Genomic DNA, 21,309 nt, shown 5'->3' with positions numbered 1-21,309 from the left:
AATATCCTAGCAGATTCTTTCCAACTGAACCATTACAAAAGTGGAGAAGGGCAGGTACTGGGATAAAATTCCCCATTCTTTCCCTTTATAGAATAATTGCAAAAATGCTAAACAAAATCCAGTATTAACACCAAATAACTAAAATCTATCATTAACATTTTTTTCAAATACAGTAGCTACAAAATAAATAATTTTTTATGCATTTGTATGAACAGATGGGATAAAAAATGCTGCCATAACAACCATGACTTCTTTAAAGTGGTTATCTAGGAAAAAACTTTTTTTTTTATATATCAACTGGTTCCAGAAAGTTAAACAGACTTGTAAATTACTTCTATTAAAAAATCTTAATCTTTTCAGTACTTATGAGCTTCTGAAGTTAAGGTTGTTCTTTTCTGTCTAAGTGCTCTCTGATGACACGTGTCTCGGGAAATGCCCAGTTTAGAAGCAAATCCCCATAGCAAACCTCTTCTAAACTGGGCGTTTCCCGAGACACGTGTCATCAGAGAGCACTTAGACAGAAAAGAACAACCTTAACTTCAGAAGCTCATAAGTACTGAAAGAATTAAGATTTTTTAATAGAAGTAATTTACAAATCTGTTTAACTTTCTGGAGCCAGTTGATATATATATATATATATATATATATATATATATATATATAAAAGTTTTTTCGTGGAATACCCCTTTAATTCCAACCATAATCTGATTGCCTGCTATTGGAAACACTACTCGTATGCTTAGTCCTTTAAGCATGAAGCCCGGTGTATGTAACATAAACCAGTTTCCATGGGTTTTCTATGCTGCATGCAGGCAACAAAGCGTGATGGCAGGATTCCTTCCCACTCATATTCTGGCATGGAATGCATTTTATGGTGTATGTCATAGGAAACTTTATAGAACAGGTGTGATGTAAAAGTCACAAGGATTGAATGGCTGGATGCAAAAATAAACATAATACACACGTACCGTCCTCTGAAGACAGGAACCACGTAGTCTAGATCTTCATTCTCTTTATCTGTGGCTAAAAGCTTTGACCGTTTTGCCCTAGGACTCATCTTATATGATGTATCCTCTAATGATTTATGAGATGATATTCTGTAGTAGATACAATAGCAATACATTACTATAATGTAGCTTATTACATAGTTGATGGTATATATTGTAGAATTATATGGACTTATATTGTAGAATAAGTAATTGGCATAAAACCTTCTGCTCAATGTGCAGATTTAGCAAGTTTGATTTATTTTCTCAAATTAAGAAATTGACTCAAAATAGACCAAATGGAAGAAAACAGCTGCAAATGTTCAGCCCTTTCTTTGCATTAAAAAGTGGGAACATAGTCTCAATTTCATGTACACAGCAGAAGAATCCACTTCCATGCTCATTTGTACAGAGAATTGCTTCTTGGGAGGAATTACTTTTACTATGAATGAAAAGTATTCTAACAGCAGCGCATGTGGCCGGGAAGCCGGATGGCCCGATGTGCTGCTGATAGAATACTTTTCATTCATAGCGCTGCAGAGGAATATGATTATAGAAGCACTGGGGGGGGGGGCCCGACGTTATCTGGCCCCCACAGGTATTCTTTCAGCAGTGAATCGGGCTGGCCAGCTTCCCAGCCCAATGCGCTGCTAATAGAATACTTTTCATTGATAGCACAGCCAGGGGCTTATGACAGTGCTGCGGGGGTAAAATATATATATACATTCGCTGCGGGGGACAATACCTATATAAATGCGCTGCGGGGGGCATATGATTGTGCTGCGGGGACAATACCTATATAAATGCGCTGGGGGGGGCAAGACTTATATAGCGCAGCAGGGGGCAAGATATATAGAAGCGCTGTGGGGGTCAGACATATACCCCCCCCCCCCAAACTATTCTATATATCTTTCCCCCACCACAGCGCTTCTATTTGAAAACCCCGCCAGGAGCCCTGAGTGGCTCCTCAGTACCAGCCATTCAGGGCTCCCGGTAGGGAATTTAAGAATGAAAGTAAAAGTACACTGTAGATCGCTGGGGAGGAGCATGCCACCCACTCCCTTGCTTAATAACTTCTAATCTGATTGGGTCTCTACTGAGACCCAGTGTGTTCAATTCCCTCAGCCCCTGTACTACGGCCCCCAACATGGAAAAGATCCTGTTCCATGATGGGGGTAGGATTCACTCGGTTTTGAGTAATTTTGGTGAAACAAAATTCACACGTTTTCCTGTGAGTTTTTCATCATACTTGGAGAGTTTTTTCTTTTTTGTCGGGAACACACCCCTTTTTCGGCTAACCATGCCCATTTTGACGGGTTCTGAGTGATGGTATTTTGTGTCGGGAAATTGTGTCGCACAAAGTGTTGCATGGGCTATGCGACACAAATTTGGTCGCACAACCTGAGAAAAAGAGTTGAGTTGACATTAGTAAATCAGGGGCAATGTGTAATACATTGGATATTCAGTTAACAATGTAGCAGAGAGAAATACAACAATCCTGCAAAAAAATAAAAAATAGAGATATCATGTAAGAGACCATAACTAGACCATTGTAGTAGATTTAATGTTTCACTTCAGACATAAAACTGAAATTCAGCTTTTTCTCAAATTACGTCACTGTACATAGGCCTAAAATTTGACTTACCTAATTTTTGCTGTTTCGGAGATCCCCTGCCATTTTCTTCTAGACTGCAGCTTAATACAGAGTAGCATTCTCATGAGTGGCCCATTGGTCTACATTTCCTATGCAGACTTCTGGGCTGCTTGTGGAAAGTATATACAGTGTGATCCCTCAACTTACAATGGCCTCAACATACGATAGTTTCAACATACAATGGTCTTTTCTGGACCATTGTAACTTGAAACCAGACTCAACATATAATGCCACGGACAGTCCATATCTGCGAAAAATTTCAATGGCCGGAAGAACTGACCAATCAGAATGGGCATTTCACTGGAAAAAAAAAACTTTTCTTACTGAAGCGTATGCACTGACTGGCTGTCTTGTAGCGCCTCCCTACAGTACAGGGTGGTACTATATGTTCTGTACTACTCTTTACCTTTCTTTGAACACCAGGTGAGGGCAGCTCCATATAAATTTTTTTAGGACATTGCGTGTACTGTACAGTACCCTGAAGAAGCTCCCGTTCTCTACAAGCTCCCAGCAGCTCTTTCTTACTTTTAAATATAAGGACTTGCTTTATCTGTATTAGTTATCTACTTATTTTTGTTTAACCCCTTAAGGACCACAGGTTTTTCCATTTTTGCACTTTTGTTTTTTCCTCATCACCTTCTAAAAATTAGAACTCTTTCAATTATGCACCTACAGACTCATATGAGGGCTTATTTTTTGCGCCACCAATTGTACTTTAACATCAATCATTTCACCACAAAATGTATGACGAACCCTAAAAAAAAAATATTTGTGGGGCAAAATTAAAAAAAAATGACATTTTGTAATTTTAGGGGCTTCTGATTCTATGCAGTGCACTTTTCGGTAAAAATTACACCATATCTTTATTCTGTAGGTCCTTATGGTTACAAGGATACTTAATTTATATAGGGTTTTATTTTATTTTACTACTTAAAAAAATTATAACTACATGCACCAAAATTCGTATGTGTAAAATTGTCATCTTCTGACCTCTATAACTTTGTTATTTTTCCATACAGGGATGTATGAGGGCTCATTTTTTGCGCTGTGATGTGAAATTTTGTTTTGATTGGACTTTTGGATAGCTTTTTATACTTTTTTTAGGGTATACAAAGTGACCAAAAATACGCAATTTTGGACTTTGGAATATTTTTACATGTACGCCATTGACCGTGCGGTTTAATTAACATTATATTTTTATAGTTTGGACATTTATGCATGCGGTGATACCACACGTTTATTTTTATTCACAGATTTTTTTATGGGAAATGGGGGGTGATTCGAACTTTTATTTGGGAAGGGGTTATATCACATTTATTAACTTTTTTTTTTTTTTACTTTTTTGACACTTTTTTTTGTCCCCATAGGAGACTATTACATTCAATGCTTGGATTGAATACACTGTTCAATGCTATGCCATACCATAGCATTGATCAGTGTTATCTGTGTTCTGCTTCCCCAGCCTGGATCTCAGGCATGGAGCAGCAGAGCGATGATCGGACAACGGGAAGCAAGGTAAGAAGCCTCCCACTGTCCTCTCAGCTGTTCGGCATGCTGCAATTTCACCGCGGGGGTCCCTAACAGCCCACTGAGCTAACCAGTTTTTCCGCGTTTTGGATGCTGCAATCAACTTTGATCTCGGTATCTAAAGGGTTAATACCGGACATCAGCCCGATCGGCGATGTCCGGTATTAGCAGTGGGTCCTGGCTTCTGATAGCAACCGGGACCTGCTGGGTATGAAGTGTGCTCAGCTCCTGAGCACACTTCACATAATGGGAGTCAGCTACAAGTGTAAAAATACACTCATGGAGGGAGATTTATCAAAACCTGTGCAGAGGAAAAGTTGCCCAGTTGCCCATAGCAACCAATCAGATCGCTTCTTTCATTTTTAACAAGGCTTCTGCAAAATGAAAGAAGCAATCTGATTGGTTGCTATTGGCAACTGGGAAACTCTTCCTGTACATAGGTTTTGATAAATCTCCCCCATGGTTGTTAAAGAGTTTTGGTTGCTTCAGAACCAATTATCAGGTTTCCATGGAGTTATGGTTCCAACATACAATGGTTTCAACATACAATGGTCATCCTGGAACCAATTAATATTATAACTTGAGGGATTGTTGTAATCTAAAAGCTTTTCAGGACACCTAGCAATGAGCTGATCAAGCCATGGGAGACATGAAAGAATACACAGAACCCATTACAGCTATCAGTGAATTTGGGGGTCACATCAGCTACTAAGCTCTTACTAGTAGAGAGGAGTCTCAAGAACGAGAATACCCCACAGCGGTGGACTAGAAGAGGATGGCTGGGCAACTAAATTTGTAGTTTTTCCTTTAGAACTAAACATATAATTCTCTCCATTTTCAGTAGTCCAGAATGTACTTGGATGAAAACCTTGATAATTCACACATAAATAATAGAAAATCAAACACTGACAGAACAAGTTGCAACATGCAAGAAGCAGGAAACACAGATATTCACAAGCAATTTTTGTTTGCGTAAAAATTGTTTCACATCTGAAAACATAGATCAGGACATCTGTACCATATAATAGCAACATACATTTATGGTAATAACAGCGCCATAATTATAAAACATTTTCTATGCCACATTATATGACCAGGCTGGACATTTAGACAACACTTGACAGCAAATTCAAACTATTCACTGGTGACACATGTATCCCGGGTTACTGGAAGAGTAATGCTGTAGTCACAGGTCACAAAGCGTGATCACAGTCACTGCAGAGTAATCCCAGTGCCTTCAAGGTACATTTAAAGGAGTACTCTGCCCCTAGACATCTTATCCCCTATCCAAAGGATAAGGGATAAGTTGTTTGATCGCGGGGGTCCTGTCGCTGGGGACCCCTGCGTTCTCCATGCTGCATCCGGCATCCATTTAGAGGGTTGGTTCAGCGCCAGAGGCTCATGTCGTCACAGTCGCGTCCCGCTCATGATATCAAGGCCACACCCCCTTCCATAGACTTGCATTGAGGGGGCATGGCTGTGACGTCACGAGTGGGGCCTGACCGTGACGTCATGAGCCTCCACGCCCCATCCGGCAAGGAGCAAAGTTGGCTCCTTGCACGGATGTTTGGGGGTGCAGCAGCAAAGATCGTGTGGGTCCCGCCTTTGGATAGGGGATAAGATGTCTAGGGCGGAGTACCCCTTTAATTATCTAAATGCATAAGGATAATGAAGACCTCCCTAAATGTGTTTTTATTAAATGGAATGCACTATTGTAAACATATGTAATTGATTCCAGTAAAATAAGGGCTACAGTCGTTAGATTTACACAACCAAAAATTGCTCATTTAGAAAAGTGGAAATAGGAATTAAAGGAACAGGAATGAAACAGATTGTTAAGAAAAATGAGGCGAGATGAGAGTAAGAACAGGGGAAGAAAAGCATTATAGATGAAAGAATCTTCCAATATAAGATTTAAATAAGTGATAAGTCTGGCATTATTCCATATTTGGGTAGTGGGAAATATTAGTACTGTACACGCAAATGAAACCAAATTAGAAGAGTTGCAGTTATAAGAAAGGACAATTACCCATGATGCCTGCTGTGTGCGGTGGAGTGACTCTTCTCTTCACGCTGGTACTGGCTCATGGTAGACTGCAGTTCTGTGCTGCGATAACCACGGTCATAGTGCTGATGCCGCTTTTGGTAGAAGGGCAAAGACATCCTGCCACCTCTGTTCACCCTTTTTTAATAGGTCCAAAAATAACTTTAATTTATTCAATGCTTAGTTTTTTTTGACTGATGTAATTGTTAAAAAAAAAAAGTTAGTTATTCTTACTAATGGATACTTTTCAGTGATCAGTTACACTATAGGCCATGTTCACACATTCCTAGTGCGATTTACCAAAAGTTTACGTGGTTTTGCAATGCGATTAATGGCCACACAATTTTTACAATAAAGTATATTGATTTTAATATGTTTCACCTATCAAAACCACCCAGCCAACCCCTGCATCCCAAAACTATGTCAATTTGCTGTAGACGATGTGCGGTTTGTGTGTGAACCCAGGGAATTCTAACATTCAGTATAAGACAGTCTACTGTGCCAGAGCTGACTTTTCCAATTATCAGACCATCATCTTATACTGGACATTCAAGTGTTATGTTTATCCTTCAGTCACAACTATTAGTTTCTTCACTTACAATATAAATATTACCCCACTGCTTGGGATTGTGCCAAAATAAAAAAAACAGCAAGCAATATTCACTCACATACCCAACTCAGTGCGACAGCCAGTCACTGGCTCCAGCTGTATAAGGCACAAAATTCCTGAAATCAGGGACTGACTGCAGCGGTGACAAGGGCAGATGGGCATCTTATCACTGCAGCCAAGTAAACAAAGCTACAATCTAAAGTGGTGGAAAAAGTTTTATTTAAGTTATACAAACCCTTTAATGAAATAAGAAATGTAGTTTATTGCCTTCTCCAATCGATAAGTTGCATTCTTCAGATATGTATGTCGCTTAGGGCTCATTCACACAGCCGCCTGCTCCCGTCAAAAAATGCCCTTTATGCAATCCGCTTACTAATTTTGCAAACGGGTTGCAAAGGGCCATAAATGGATCCCACTGATCTCAATGGGATTTTTTTTAACAGTCCTTTATCGCCCGTTTGCACCTGTTCTGTTTGTAACCTGTTATTTTTGAGGGCCAAAAGACGTTCCATGCTGAATATTTTTGGCCGTCAAAAATAACGGGTGAAAAACGGGTCTTTTAAATTTAACATTGAAGTCTATGGAAAACGGATGAACCTTTAATGTCATCCGTTTGCCCCCGGTTTATACTAACCGTTATTTCTTCTGAACATGCTCAGAAGAGGTTAAATCAGCAGACTCCTGCAGTTCTGAGGGACTACTACTACTTCCTTCATGGAACAGACTTATTTCCATGATGGGAATAGTAGTTCCCTGTCTGCAGGAGTCTGCAGGTAGCTGGGGAGATATTAGTGCTTGTACTACTACCCCCATCATGGAACAGAGTCTGTTCCATGATGGGGGTTGTAGTACAGGGGCTGAGGGATTGATCGCACCAGGTCTCACTTCTGAGACCCGATGCGTTCAGAAGTTATTAAGCAGGGGAGCAGGCGGCATGGTCCGCAACCCTGCGATGTATCCTGTGTTTTAACTTTCATTTTTAAATCCCCTGCGGGGAGCCCTGAATGGCCGGTACTGAGGATCCATTCAGGGCTCTCCGTGGGGTTTTTAAAATGAACATTGTGAATGGCAGCGGGGCCATATCTATATTACAAGCGCTGTGGGAGGCAAGATATATAGCGCTGCAGGGGGTGGCAGACATATAGCCTATATATCTAACCACCCAGCACATTTATAATATGCCCCCCACAGCGCATTAATGAATATATGACCCCCGCCAGCACATATATATACCCCCACCGGCGCATTAATAAAGACATGCCCCCTGCCAGCAAATTATACATATATATATATATATATATATATATATATATATATATATATAAATATATACCCCCCCGCTGGCGCATTTGTCATAGTATGCCACCGCAGCGCTGTATGTGAAAAGTATATCTATCAGCAGCGCATAGTGCCAGCAGCCGGCGGCCCGATGCTGCTGATAGATATACTTTTCCCACATAGTGCTGCGGCGGCATATGTATATAGATGTGCTGGGGGGGGGGGCAGATAACGCTGTATGTCTGCCCCACAGTGCATCTATATACATATGCCGCCGCAGCGCTATGTATGAAAAGTATATCTATCAGCAGCATCGGCCGCCGGCTGCTGGCACTATGCGCTGCTAATAGATATACTTTTCACATACAGTGCTGCAGTGGCATATTATGACAAATGCGCCAGCGGGGGTGTGTGTGTATATATATATATATATATATATATATATATATATAATGTGCTGGCGGCGGGCATGTCTTTATTAATGTGCCGGTGGAGGGTATATATATATATATATGCACTGGTGGGGGTCATATCTTTATTAATGCACTGCGGGGGGCATATTATAAATGCGCTGGGTGGTTAGATATATAGGCTATATGTCTGCCACCCCCTGAAGCGCTATATATCTTGCCTCCCACAGCGCTTGTAATATAGATATGGCCCCCGCTGCCACTCACAATGTTCATTTCAAAAACCCAGCTGAGAGCCCTGAATGGCTCCTCAGTACCAGCCATTCAGGGCTCCACGCGAGGGATTTAAAAATTAAAGTTAAAACACACGATACATCGCAGGGTTGCAGAGCTTGCTGCCCGCTCCCCTGCTTAATAACTTCTTTAAAGCCAATGAATGTACAGTATATGACTAAGCTCAGTTCCAAACATGGATGGCTGGTTGTACTGAAGAGCTGTTCTGCCTGTGTAAACAATGACTGTGGTATATTGCTCATTGCTTCTGTAGAATCCTTGGGTCAGACTCCTAATATGTACAGATTTATGGCCTATCTTATGGATTCTTAATCAGTCACTAGCTTTAGTATTTGTCACTAGGTAAGATCTAAAATAATCTAGGTTCTGACAATACCTGCTAAGGAAGTAAAAATTACCACTCGTAGTAACTAAAAAGTAGCTCACATCCAGATATTCACCAGTCAAATACAAAGCAATTCAACCATTATTCAAGTAATATGATAATCTTAATATCCCATTAACGTCTTTAGTAGAATTTACTCTTTGCCAAGCCATTATCTACACAATGATGGTCCTACTAGATGTAATAAGATGGTATAGATAGAAGGAATGTATCATCAGAAAATCCCAGGTTTCTTTTTTTCTTTTATTTCTGGTGATGTTTTATGTGACTGGTTATAAATAAAAAAAATCTTGTAGAAGACAATGGGCTGACATTAGCTGTTCTTGGCAGCTTAGTTTTAAAATTTACTGTTTAGACTGGGACATAGACTACAGTGTTGTCTAAGTTAGAAGGCAGGGGCTTTTAGCAGTACTATCATATCATAAATCTTTTGATATGTCACAGTGACATGTCATGAGTTTTGATGGGGGTGAGGTCTGAGTGTCCCACTATCTATGATATACAGGCGGAGTACAGGCAATGTTCGTACAGATTGTGACTGGACATTGCGTGAGTGAAGCAGCCACAGGATCTGCGCCGCAATCTGGATGAACGTTGCATGCACAGAATTTCTTCAGGGCTCTTCAGACAGCCAGGCAAAAGGATTTTTGAAAGTATAGAAGCCACAAACAAAGACAATATAAGTACCCTTACTCTATGTGCTATCGCTATAAAACTGTGTAAACATGGCAGTTTCCCTTAAACAACCTTATCATGTGTTTTAAACACTCTTACTATTACTATTTATGTGATTTAACCTTTGTACTATCAATCATCTGTCAATACTAAAAGGCATGTGCACAAACATCTACTTACTTGCTACTGACACATATAGGGAGATTTCTATTGGTGGAGGCTCATGAGTTGACATTGCCACAGTCCCTCTATTCATGTCTATGGGAGGTAGGCGTAGCGGCTGTGTAGTAGCCGCCATGTCCCCTCCCATAGACATGAATGGAGGGAGCGTGGTGTGACGTCACACAGAAGCCCCAAACTTCCATGTTCAGAATTATATGGTGCCGGCCCGGAGATCGTGGATTTCCCCCTTTAAATCTATATTAATTCCATGACAAACTGTGTAGGTACTGACGGGAACATGTACTGCAACATGTATATCCAATCTTTTGACGGATAAAACAGAAAACATTGTACAACTAAACAATAGCATATGCAATAATTGTACCCACCCTGCTACTCAAATAAAAATGTAAACTATTAATAATCTCTAACCAACAAATAGGATAATACAACAGACACAATCTTGTTTTACAAAGGTTGCAAGAATCCCCAAAAATGTATAACATCATTTATAACATAACATAAAAATATATATTATAACATAATATATAACATTATATATAGCATTATAGTAACATATATATTATAGTAACATATAGTAACATTATAATAACATAATATATAACATTGCCCACTAACCCTAAGGCTGTGTTACCACTGTGCCTTTAAATTGTGTTTTTTTAACATGCATTTTCTGTATTGATTGGTGAACTCTCATGTCTTTCAATGAGTTCACCAATGAAAACAAAAATGAAAAGTGCGAACAAAGCCTAAAAATAACAAAAACATTTGAAATAGCTGATGACTAACCCACAGCACCTGTCTCAAATGACCAACAACTAACAAACTCTGGCTGGGACTATAGACCAAAAGTATAAAATTAACTAATTATAGTAAAAAGTCAAAAGTGAGACTATCCACCATGTACTGATTGTCACGGCGAGTGCTCCGGTCCGGTGTCCCGACCGTGAATGCCCGCTCGTTCCTCCGGCAGGACCGCGATTCGCATTGCATGCGAATCGCGGCCCATTCATTACCTGTTACTTCCCGGCTCTCTGCCTCCCTGCGCTGCTGCCTCCTAGGGCGTGTGCACTCCGGCTTCTCCAGATTTAAAGGGCCAGCGCACCACTAATTGGTGGAACCTTCACCGCCTGCCTTGACCTTCTGCTAGAAAACAATAGAAAGATGGATCTCCAGCAGGCGCTTTAACAGCATGAATTAAGGATGAAATGTTCAAAGATCATATAGCAATTTATTTGGGCACACAAAGCAACGCGTTTCCTGCACGTAGCGGGCACTTCATCAGGCAAATGCACATTTGCCTGATGAAGTGCCCGCTACGGGCAGGAAACGCGTTGCTTTGTGTGCCCAAATAAATTGCTATATGATCTTTGAACATTTCATCCTTAATTCATGCTGTTAAAGCGCCTGCTGGAGATCCATCTTTCTATTGTTTTCTGGCTGATATTGGACCGGTGGTCGAGGACTTGACCGGAGGATCGGGGCTGCTGACAGCTAACCATTGTTTTACATGCTGCATGGTGTTGTGCCCAGAGTGCAACGCTACTTGGTAAGTGTGTTTTTTACTACCACTGCCATATATAAATACAGTATTACACTAGGGGCGCGTGTGCCTTTTTTCGTCTTTTGTCTCTACATTGACCTTCTGCTAGTCCGATTTCGTCTCTGCCTCATCCTACTGTACTTCGCCTCGCCCAGCTAGCTGTGTGGTCGAGTCATATCGTGGGAAGCGGCCTGGGTGTCGCCTGCCGCAGCAAGCCCACCCTGCCTTGTGGCAGGCTCTGGTAAAGACCAGCGGCATCTTAGACTCTGCTCCCCGATACGGCCCGTGTCATCAGCCACACAGGTCAGTAGATCCACACCCTGCACTGTTACACTGACATCCTCTGCTTTGCTGTGACAGTAGCTATTATAGTTATTTTATTTAAATTTTAATTTAGCTTCTCAGTAATTGAGGACCAATGGTCACTTTCTCAGATGTACTAGGATAATGACAGCTGTCACTTTATAAGAAACTAATTCAATAGAAAAAAACTAAGATTTGATTTCAACAATTACAACAGAATAGAAGAATATCACTATCCATTTATATTATGCTTATTTTTATGTCTTTACTTTCGGAATAACAATATATGGGAATTTTTATATTATGGAGAGAAGAAAAAAAATGATAAAAACATTGTGATATGTCTACTGCAGGGCCTAAAGTGGGTGATGCATAACACAACCTACGACTTGTGCCTGGAGTGGGTCCTTTAAGTATCATTATATGACATCACTTAAACCTAGAAAGCAGCGTTACAGTATGACCTCAAGTTAAGTTTGATTTATTACATAATATCATCCACACCAACAGCTAGTATAACTTATGACTGTCATTTATTCAGAACTTCATGTAGGTACATTTTAATAAGCTCATAACTTTAACTCTTGCCAAGGCTAAAATTGGCCATATAGCATACAGGTTTGAAACCTATGAGAAAAGCAAGAAAATATAATACACAAGGAGCTGGTCAGCAGTTATCAGCAATCTAAACAGCTCTATACAGAGATTTAGTAGTTGAGGGCAATGATACATGGTGTTTAAAGGGGTATTCCAGATACATACATTTTTGTATATGTTGCAGGGGGGCCAATATGAAAAAATGCAGTAGTACCTACTTTTATGATACTGTGGTGGAGGGTTGGTGTGGAAAGTAAGGCTATGCTTTTGATTTTTCATTAACCATCTACCTGACCCGAATTAGAAAAAAAAATTCTGCCCAGATAACCCCTTCAAATTAAAATTGGTTGTACTCTATTTTATCGTATTGAACCTAAAATTTGCTTCTATACAGTATCATGAGGTAAATATGCTTCTTATGCTCGGAATGATCATTAAAAATAAGAGTAAAGCTGCTCTAAATGACTAAAAGTAAAAAAAGAAAAAACATAATGTCCTGGGCCCTATCTGTAGACTAAATGTACACAGAACAAAATAGCTGTGGAAAATGTTTTAAGTTTATATTTTTTGTTAAAGAGAAACTGACAGGCTGTTCACCCGCATTAGACCCAATATTCTATTGTGGGTTATAGAACATGGGAACAGGATTAAAAAGAGTGATCACTTACTTTAAAGGGGTACTCCACTGCTCAGTGTTTGGAACAAACTGTTCCGAATGCTGTAGCCGGCAGCTCGTGATGTCATAGCCCCGCCCCCTCATGACATCAAGCCCCACCCCCTCAATGCAAGTCTATGGGAGGGGCTTGGCAGCTGCCACGCCCCTCCCATAGACTTGCATTGAGGGGGCGGGGTGCCTTCGCTTTGTTCAAAGAGCAGAGCGCCCCCCCCCCCCGGCAGGCTCTAGTTATATTCATATTTGCATATTCATCACAGGAGCAGGCAGAGCGGGGAATATTGAGGAGGCAGGGCAGCACATCGAGCCAGTTCCCCATCTTCATTCTACAGAGAAGAGCAATCCCAAGGGGAAGATGGAATGGACATAACTCTACAAATACTCCATCATTTAAAGTACCGATACGTGACCACTGTTTTTAATCCTGTTTACCCGCACTATAACCCAGTATATTGGGTTTAGTGCAGGTGAAGAGCCTGTTCATATCCTTTCACTAGGCTTACAGCTATATCATAAAAGTGTGATAGATATGAGCTCAGAAATGTTGGCTGTATAGTATTTGGCTTGTGGGACAAATTGGTAATAGGGCAAAGTCATGGAATGTAGCATAGTTTATTACAGATGGGCAACAACCATTGTGCAGGGTATAGATTGTAGGTTCTACACTTTCAATTTGGGTTTTAAAGTCAAGTTTTAATTTTGTGGTGCAAGTTATAAACTGGTTTGTTTTAATGTCCTGTCCTAATTTGTTTCCCCTTCCTGAAGTGTTTTGCCTATACTTCAGCTTTGTAAGAACCAACATATCATGGATATTTTAGGTGTAGTCAATATTTGATCTTTCTCATTGGTTATTACTCTTCACAGCATTATGAAAAAGAGGATTCTTTATTTCTTTTGTCCTACTGACAAAACTATAGTACATATGGCTATCCTCTTTATTTTTTTTTTTAAAGTTTGATGTTCAACTTCCCTACAGAAGGTAGAAGGTATCTACTCTACCTAGTGAGATTCGATAATAAGCAGGAGGTAGGAGAATGGCCTAATCAACAATCATCATGTTTAAGCATCTAATCCAAAGACCCCTATAGACATTATACATGTGTTGGCCAAAGGAGATTTCAGGTATCTACTCTACCTTGTGACTTCGACAATAAGCAGGAGGTAGGAGAATGGCCTAATCAACAATCATCATGTTTAAAGGGGTACTCCGCTGCCCAGTGTTTGGAACAAACTGTTCCGAACACTGGAGCTGGCGCCTGGAGCTCGTGATGTCATAGCCCCACCCCCTCAATGCAAGTCTATTAGAGGGGGCGTGATGGCTGTTACGCCCCCTCCCATAGACTTGCATTGAGGGGACGGGGCGTGACATCATCAGGGGGCGGGGCTATGACATCACAAGCTCCCGGCTCCAGCATTCGGAACAGTTTGTTCCAAACGCTGAGCAGCGGAGTACCCTTTCAGCATCTAATCCAAAGACCCCTATAGACATAATACATGTGTTGGCCAAAGCAGATTTCATCAGGATTAGGCAACCATCCATTGTATATTTAAGACCCTTAATTGATGATTTTAGGGGAGGGAAGGCATGCAGAATTAAACCAATTTGGAAACCCCTCTCTCCATGAGTCGAGCGTTCATGTTTCTCTGAAGATCAGGAGACACAGATTTTGTCCGACCCTGAGTCCTTATGTGTGTGGCTTCCTTTACATTATCAGATATTATTTCTTGAATGTAAATTGTATGATCTAATTCTCATGTCAAGGCATGACTTATTTTCCCTGTCTACTAAATGACATCACTGCTATTAATTACTACTATTGTTACTCATGGAATATAAATTAGTTTTTGAGAGGATTACTTCTCTATTGGCAGACTAATAAAGATGAAATCACATTTCAGTTCCAACATTTTGGTGGATCTTGATCCATCAATAATTGAATGTATTTGTGGGCAGCCCAACAGTTTCCCTATGCTTGCTGTCAGGGGTAAAAAGGTTGGGCATATTAACTCTGTATGAGAGATACACACACACACACACACACACACACATATATATACGATTGAGCTGCCAGCTATTTCCTGTGGCTCTTTTTTTTTTTGTTTATATCTATGGAAACCTGCTCGAGAACAGTAAGTGGCGAGGAAATGGTTCTGACAGATCTCAACCTGCTAAACTTTTATGACTCCTAACAAATAATCAAATACTCTGCTGCTCAGCATTTGGAACAGACTGTTCCGAATGCTGGAGCCGGCGCCAGGAGCTCGTGACTTCATAGCCCTACGATGTCAAGCCCGGCCCCCTCAATGCAAGTCTATGGTAGGGGGCGTGATGGCTGTCACGCCCCCTCCCATAGACTTGCATTGAGGGGGCAGAGCGTGACATCATGAGGAGGCAGGCTATGATGTAACACACTCCCGGTGCCGGCTCCAGCATTCGGGACCGTTTTTTCCAAACGCTGAGCAGCGGAGTACCCCTTTAACTCCACAGGCTGTTATTTCTTAGAAGCCACACACATGCACCAGAGTTGGCACTGGCTAAATCTGCATAATCACACCTGACAACCTATTCTATCCATGTTTAATACCTTTATGACCCTGACAACCTCTATTTTCCCTGTGCAATATCCATACAACCTTTGACAACATCATAAGCTGTTCGATTTTGTAGCATATATTGTCTCAACGGGAATTCCCTAGTGTTGTGTTTTTTTTTCCTTTCCTTAACTTTACGTTAGTTATCCCCTTAACAACTGAGACCATTTTAAATTTAAGGACCACATACATACACATAGTGTGCCTCACAGCATCCTGCCAGTCATAACTTTTTGATTTTCATGCCTACATAGCTATTTAGGTCCTGGCTATTATTTTGGGGTACATATAAGTTAAGATTAGAGATAAACAAATTGATTGTATGCTAATCAAATTCGCTCTGAATGTTAAAAAAAGGAAGGCATCCCTGCTTATTTACACTGAGCAGAAGCATACATTGTATTCCATGCCACTTAGTTAACAGCAATGTGTGCAGCCACCCAGAGGTAAGCAACAATGCTGTATGCTTATCTACCGCATGCTTTACTACTTTGCCAAAGGTGTAAAACATCATGATAAGTATGTAAAGGACTACACAGTGCTAGGCGCAATGTGTGTAGCAGCCCGATGCTAAGCAGTGATGATGTACTGTATACTCTGAACCCCACCTAGCAAATATGTATGGCTGAATCAGCCGTATAAAGACCACATTTTTGGAAGATTCACTAATTTCTATTAACTTCTATACATTTTGTATAATGGCAGAATGCATGGAAAATGCTATTTTATCAAAGTTTTTTTCACTGTTTTGACATCTTTATTTTTCATCACTTAACATGTTTAGTCCCATAAAGAAACTTTTACGTTAAAACTTTTCTTTTTTTTACTATAATATGTTTAGCTAACTTTACATTACAACTTGTGCACATACTGTATTTGTGGTAAGTTCTATCTGGGGCTTAAACTAGACAACTCTGGGGACCACCGTCTAGACTGACAGTATAAACCATCAGCCCCAATGATCATAATGACGGGGCTGGTGGTGACATGACAAAGGGAGCCCCCTTCAGCAACACAATCTACATTGATTGCAGTGCAGAAATGGTTAAGGGGTTGGAATCAGATTTTTTTTTGGAGCCCAGCCGGTAGTGGTGGAAGGCAGGCTGTCAGTCATAGCCATGCTTCAGTAAGTTCCACCATGGCCCTGCTTATGTGCCCTACTTAATCACCATCACATACATATTATATCCCATACTGGAAAGGGATCCTTTCTGTTGGATTCTGTTGCACTGTGCACACAGCGGAAATCCCGATTTCGGCATCCACAGAATGTCTACTCTTTCTGTGGATTCCGTTCAGAAATGCATTGCCATCTATTTAGATGGCTAAGCTGGTGACTCGAAGCTCCTACGACAAGGACGCTGGAGGACCAGGTCTACAGACGTGCGTGAGCAGAAGCGACTGTCGGCGGTTTCACGTAGATTACGCTTCTTCCGGTCGGAAGAAGCGTAATCTACGCGAAAACACCAGCAGTCACCCCTGAGCGCCCACGCATGTCTGCAGACCTGGTCCTCCTGTGTCCTCCACATAGGAGCCTCGAGTCACCAGCTTAGTAGTGAGTGCAGGATACTTTGTATTTCTCCACTATACTATACATGCTCAGGTGTGTCCTTTATTATGTCCTAGAACTGCCGAGCTATCAAGAGTGGTTTCACAGCTGATGTTTGAGTAATGCCTTCTGGTGCCGTCCATTATTCTCTCTCGACACATACTAGTGCCTGCTGTCTGCAGAATGTCCGGCCAAAAATTACCGGGTGAACATTCTGCCTAGGGCCGGACGGTATACCGGTTCATACTGAATACAGAAATTTTTGTGCTGCACGATATGAATTTTAACCCATACCGCAATACCGGTTTGGCCCCTCCCCCTCGGGAATGAATTATCAGCCCAACGCTGCGCTGTCCCCACATCGGGGAACTAATCATATGCGACCCGCGAGCGCTGTTCTGCCCCCCCCCCCACGATTAATTATCAGCCCAGCGCTACTACTTACATATCACGCGCAAGCGCTGCCCTCCTCATCCTCTTGTTTGCTGCGGCCGCCGGCGCTGACACTCTATACCAGTGGTCTTCAACCTCCAGATGTTGCAAAACTACAACTCCCAGCATGCCCGGACAGCCGGCTTCTTACATGACAGTGGGCTCAGCCTATCACTGGCTGAGGCGGAACATCGCTGCGGCCAGTGATAGGCTGACGGCTGTCCGAGGTTCACGTCCCCAGCGTAAGGCCAACATCGGAACATGCATTAGTTTACATGCATAGGGAACATGCACATACCGCACAGTATAGATTGTCAGCGCCGGCGGCCCGCAACAAACAGGAGGACCAGGAGGCAGTGCTTGCGGGTGATATGTGAGTAGTACCCCGATAGGGACAGCACTGCGCTGGGCTAATAATTCATTTCTGGGGGAGGGGGGAATACCGTTATATACCGTGGAACTGCCATAAGTTACAAAAATACCGCGATACACATATTTGTCCATACCACCCAGCCCTAATTCTGCCGTGTGAAGATAAAGTAGAGTCACATACAACATACACGCAGCATATTTCAGTGTAAATCCACTGTGCAGTGGAAAATACGCTGCATATTCTTCTATTGACACACAGGGGTACCCGGTGGCAGCTCTGTGTGTGCAGTAAGGTTTGGAGGTAGGACTGTGCCAATGTAACTGTGACTCATGGCCCTGCCTTTAAACAATGAACACCCAGTGCTGCCATTGGGTAGCCCTGTGTATCAGCTAACAGAAAAATATGCAGCATATTTCCCACTGCGCAGTGGATTTTGGGCAGCGTGAAATACACTGTACATTGTGTGCGACTCTACCCTAAGGTTGTGTTTCTACATGAAGGTGAACAGAGGCAACTTTAACCATTCCCCTTATGCATTTACTGGGACTATTGGTAACATCGTGCGACTATTGTCAAACGTAATGGGGCATGGTTTTGTCAGCATGCTTTCACCTGTGTGTAGAAACAAGACCTAAATATATATATAAAGTCTCGGCTGTTTTAATTCTGTGAAAAAATCTACAGGCTGTGTAAGACCTTTAATTTTTCCTGGTGTACCTGAAATAACAACCATAAAATATATTATATCACAGTGAGAGCTGATAGATATATATATATATATATATATATATATATATATATATATATATATATATTATATATATATATATATATATATATATATATATATTCCACTTGCTTTAAATTGCCATATTCTGACTCCTATAACTTTTTTATTTTCCTGCCTGTGGACTCATTTTTGCTTCATTATCTGTGGTTTACCATTTATAATTTTTTCACACTTTTTTAAGTCTCCCTAAGGAACTTGTATGAGCAATCACTCAATTGCTCATAAAGATCCATATGGTAGAAACAGATCACTTATGGTAGCCAATGAGGCCTAGTACAAGCCTCAGAACCATGGCTGCCAGGATATGATTGTGGGGAACCAGTCTGATCCCCTATATCACCAACGACACGGAGCATAACTGTTCTCAGTTAAATAGCCAGCAATACAGATTGCTGAAAGCAGCCAGTAGCTGCTTGGTATGCAGCAGGCTGGGCTCCAGAGCATGCTCCATGTACAATTAAGGCCACCATGGAGCACTATGCTGGCTACATTATAGGGAGATTCTGGACTTTTTACAAAATGACCTAGGGGCAGGGTAAAAGTAGAAAAAAATATATATTCTCACCCCTCTACTCACTCCCAGCCCAGGATGTCAGAGGTCAGCGATTTGCTGCAGCACCCCACGCTAAGTATTTAGTGGTTGCACTAGACCAGGAGTGAGTATAGGGGTATGTTGTTTCTTTCTTATTCCTCTCATTTCTTGCCCCTCGGGCATTTTATAACACAGCCTGGAATATCCCATTGAAGGGGAAATCCAGTCAAATTTTTTTAATCAACTGGTGCCAGAAAGTTAAACAGATGTGTAAATTACTTCTATTTAAAAATGTTAATCCTTCCAGTACTTACCAGCTGCTGTATGCTCCACAGGAAGTTCTTTACTTTTGACATTTATTTTCTGTCTGACCACAGTGCTCTCTGCTGACACCTCTGTCCATGTCAGGAGCTGTCCAGAGCAGGATAGGTTTGCTATGGGGATTTGCTCCTGCTCATGACAGTTCCTGAGACAGACAGAGGTGTCAGCAGAGAGCACTGTGGTCAGACAGAAAATACATTTAAAAAGAAAGGAACTTCCTGTAGAGCATAAAGCAGCTGAAAAGTACTTTAAGGGTTAGTAATTTACAAATCTGTGTAACCTTTGGCCCCAGTTGATTTTTGATTTTAAAAAAAAATAGTTTATCAACGGAGTAACTTTTTTAATTAGGGGGCAATCCTTGCTCAAAAGGCACCATGTTACTGAATATAAGTGTTACATTATATCTTCATATCCAGTAATATCACACATTCATCACCCTGGAACACCCTCAGCTTTAGCTCTTGGAATTCATTTGTACTATTAGTTATTGGAGTATTTCAACCTTGAGTATTCCAAACCATCTTTTTACAATACCTTGGATATGTTCAGAGGTACTTAATTCCACAGTGTGAAATTGGCAGCGGATTAGGTAAGTGTAAAAGGACCCTTATAATGATTACATCTTCAAGGGGCTTGTATCCGGAAGACTATTACATTTTACAAAACCAAAATGATACAACACTCTTATAAACCTAGTCTTAATTAAAATTGTCTACATTTCCTTCATAAAGACTCTGACTCTGTATTTATGATTCTCCACTATGTATATGTGTATATACAACTATTTTGAATACTAAAAATAAAAATGATAAAATGATAACAATACATACATACAACAATAAGCTACATAAAAAAGCAAGACATAACTCTCCAATATAAATAGAATTGGAATTGATTGTAGATTTTGACAAACCCCTCAAGACACACAGAACTCACAAAATCCCACACACCAACTGTTAGCTTAGCTGTACAATGAAGCACAAACTTATCGGCACAGAGAACATTAGTTCCATCTTGTTAATGATATTTCATGAGGGTGAGCTCATGGTCAAGTTAAGCTGTATACTGCAGATGGAGCTCAGAGTCCCAGGTTACCGTCACTGGATAAGGGGTATACTCTATCAACAGCGCCGTTCAGTGTGTTAACTGTAGCTCCTAGGAGCCATTAGAGTAAAGTATTTCGGGCATGTGTGACAAGTGTGTAACATTTAAAAGTTCACGCTTACCTTGGTGCTGGAGTTCTCTCAGAATGTAGGTAGAATCTATGAAGAAGAATCTAAGAAAAAGGGAGAAAATCCAGAATCCAACAATAAGATTGAAGAGACCAGTACTAGGACCTGGACATTGGAGTCCAGTGCAAAAATGATGCCTGGTGTGAGTGGAATGTCAGTGCCCCAGTCCAAGCCATTTATGGACACATGTCATGTTAAATATAGCCACACAGTGAGGGAGAGAGACAGACACAAGCTGCTATCTCTTTATAACCACATATACTCTCATACAAGACGCTATCGTTTGACCATTAATGTTTCATTCACAACTATTTTTTTAATTTTTT

At 41.0% G+C, this 21,309-nt stretch overlaps 1 protein-coding gene across 1 annotated transcript in view; it reads right to left on the bottom strand.

The window, feature by feature from the left end:
• MYOM1 (myomesin 1) overlaps positions 1-21,075 on the bottom strand; it is a 127,277-nt gene extending 106,202 nt beyond the window's left edge. Inside the window, exons 1-3 of the mRNA XM_056521647.1 lie at positions 20,978-21,075; positions 6,197-6,349; positions 969-1,097 (exon numbers count right to left, since the gene is read on the bottom strand). Of these exons, the coding sequence (XP_056377622.1) occupies positions 969-1,097; positions 6,197-6,330 (263 nt within the window). The 5' untranslated portion in view covers positions 6,331-6,349; positions 20,978-21,075. The remainder of the gene's footprint in view (positions 1-968; positions 1,098-6,196; positions 6,350-20,977) is intronic.
• Between the last annotated feature and the right edge of the window lie 234 nt (positions 21,076-21,309).

The sequence above is a fragment of the Hyla sarda genome, chromosome 5 (assembly GCF_029499605.1).
Source record: "Hyla sarda isolate aHylSar1 chromosome 5, aHylSar1.hap1, whole genome shotgun sequence".
NCBI classification, from domain to species: Eukaryota; Metazoa; Chordata; class Amphibia; order Anura; family Hylidae; genus Hyla; species Hyla sarda.
This window is presented reverse-complemented; position numbering and strand designations above follow the sequence as displayed.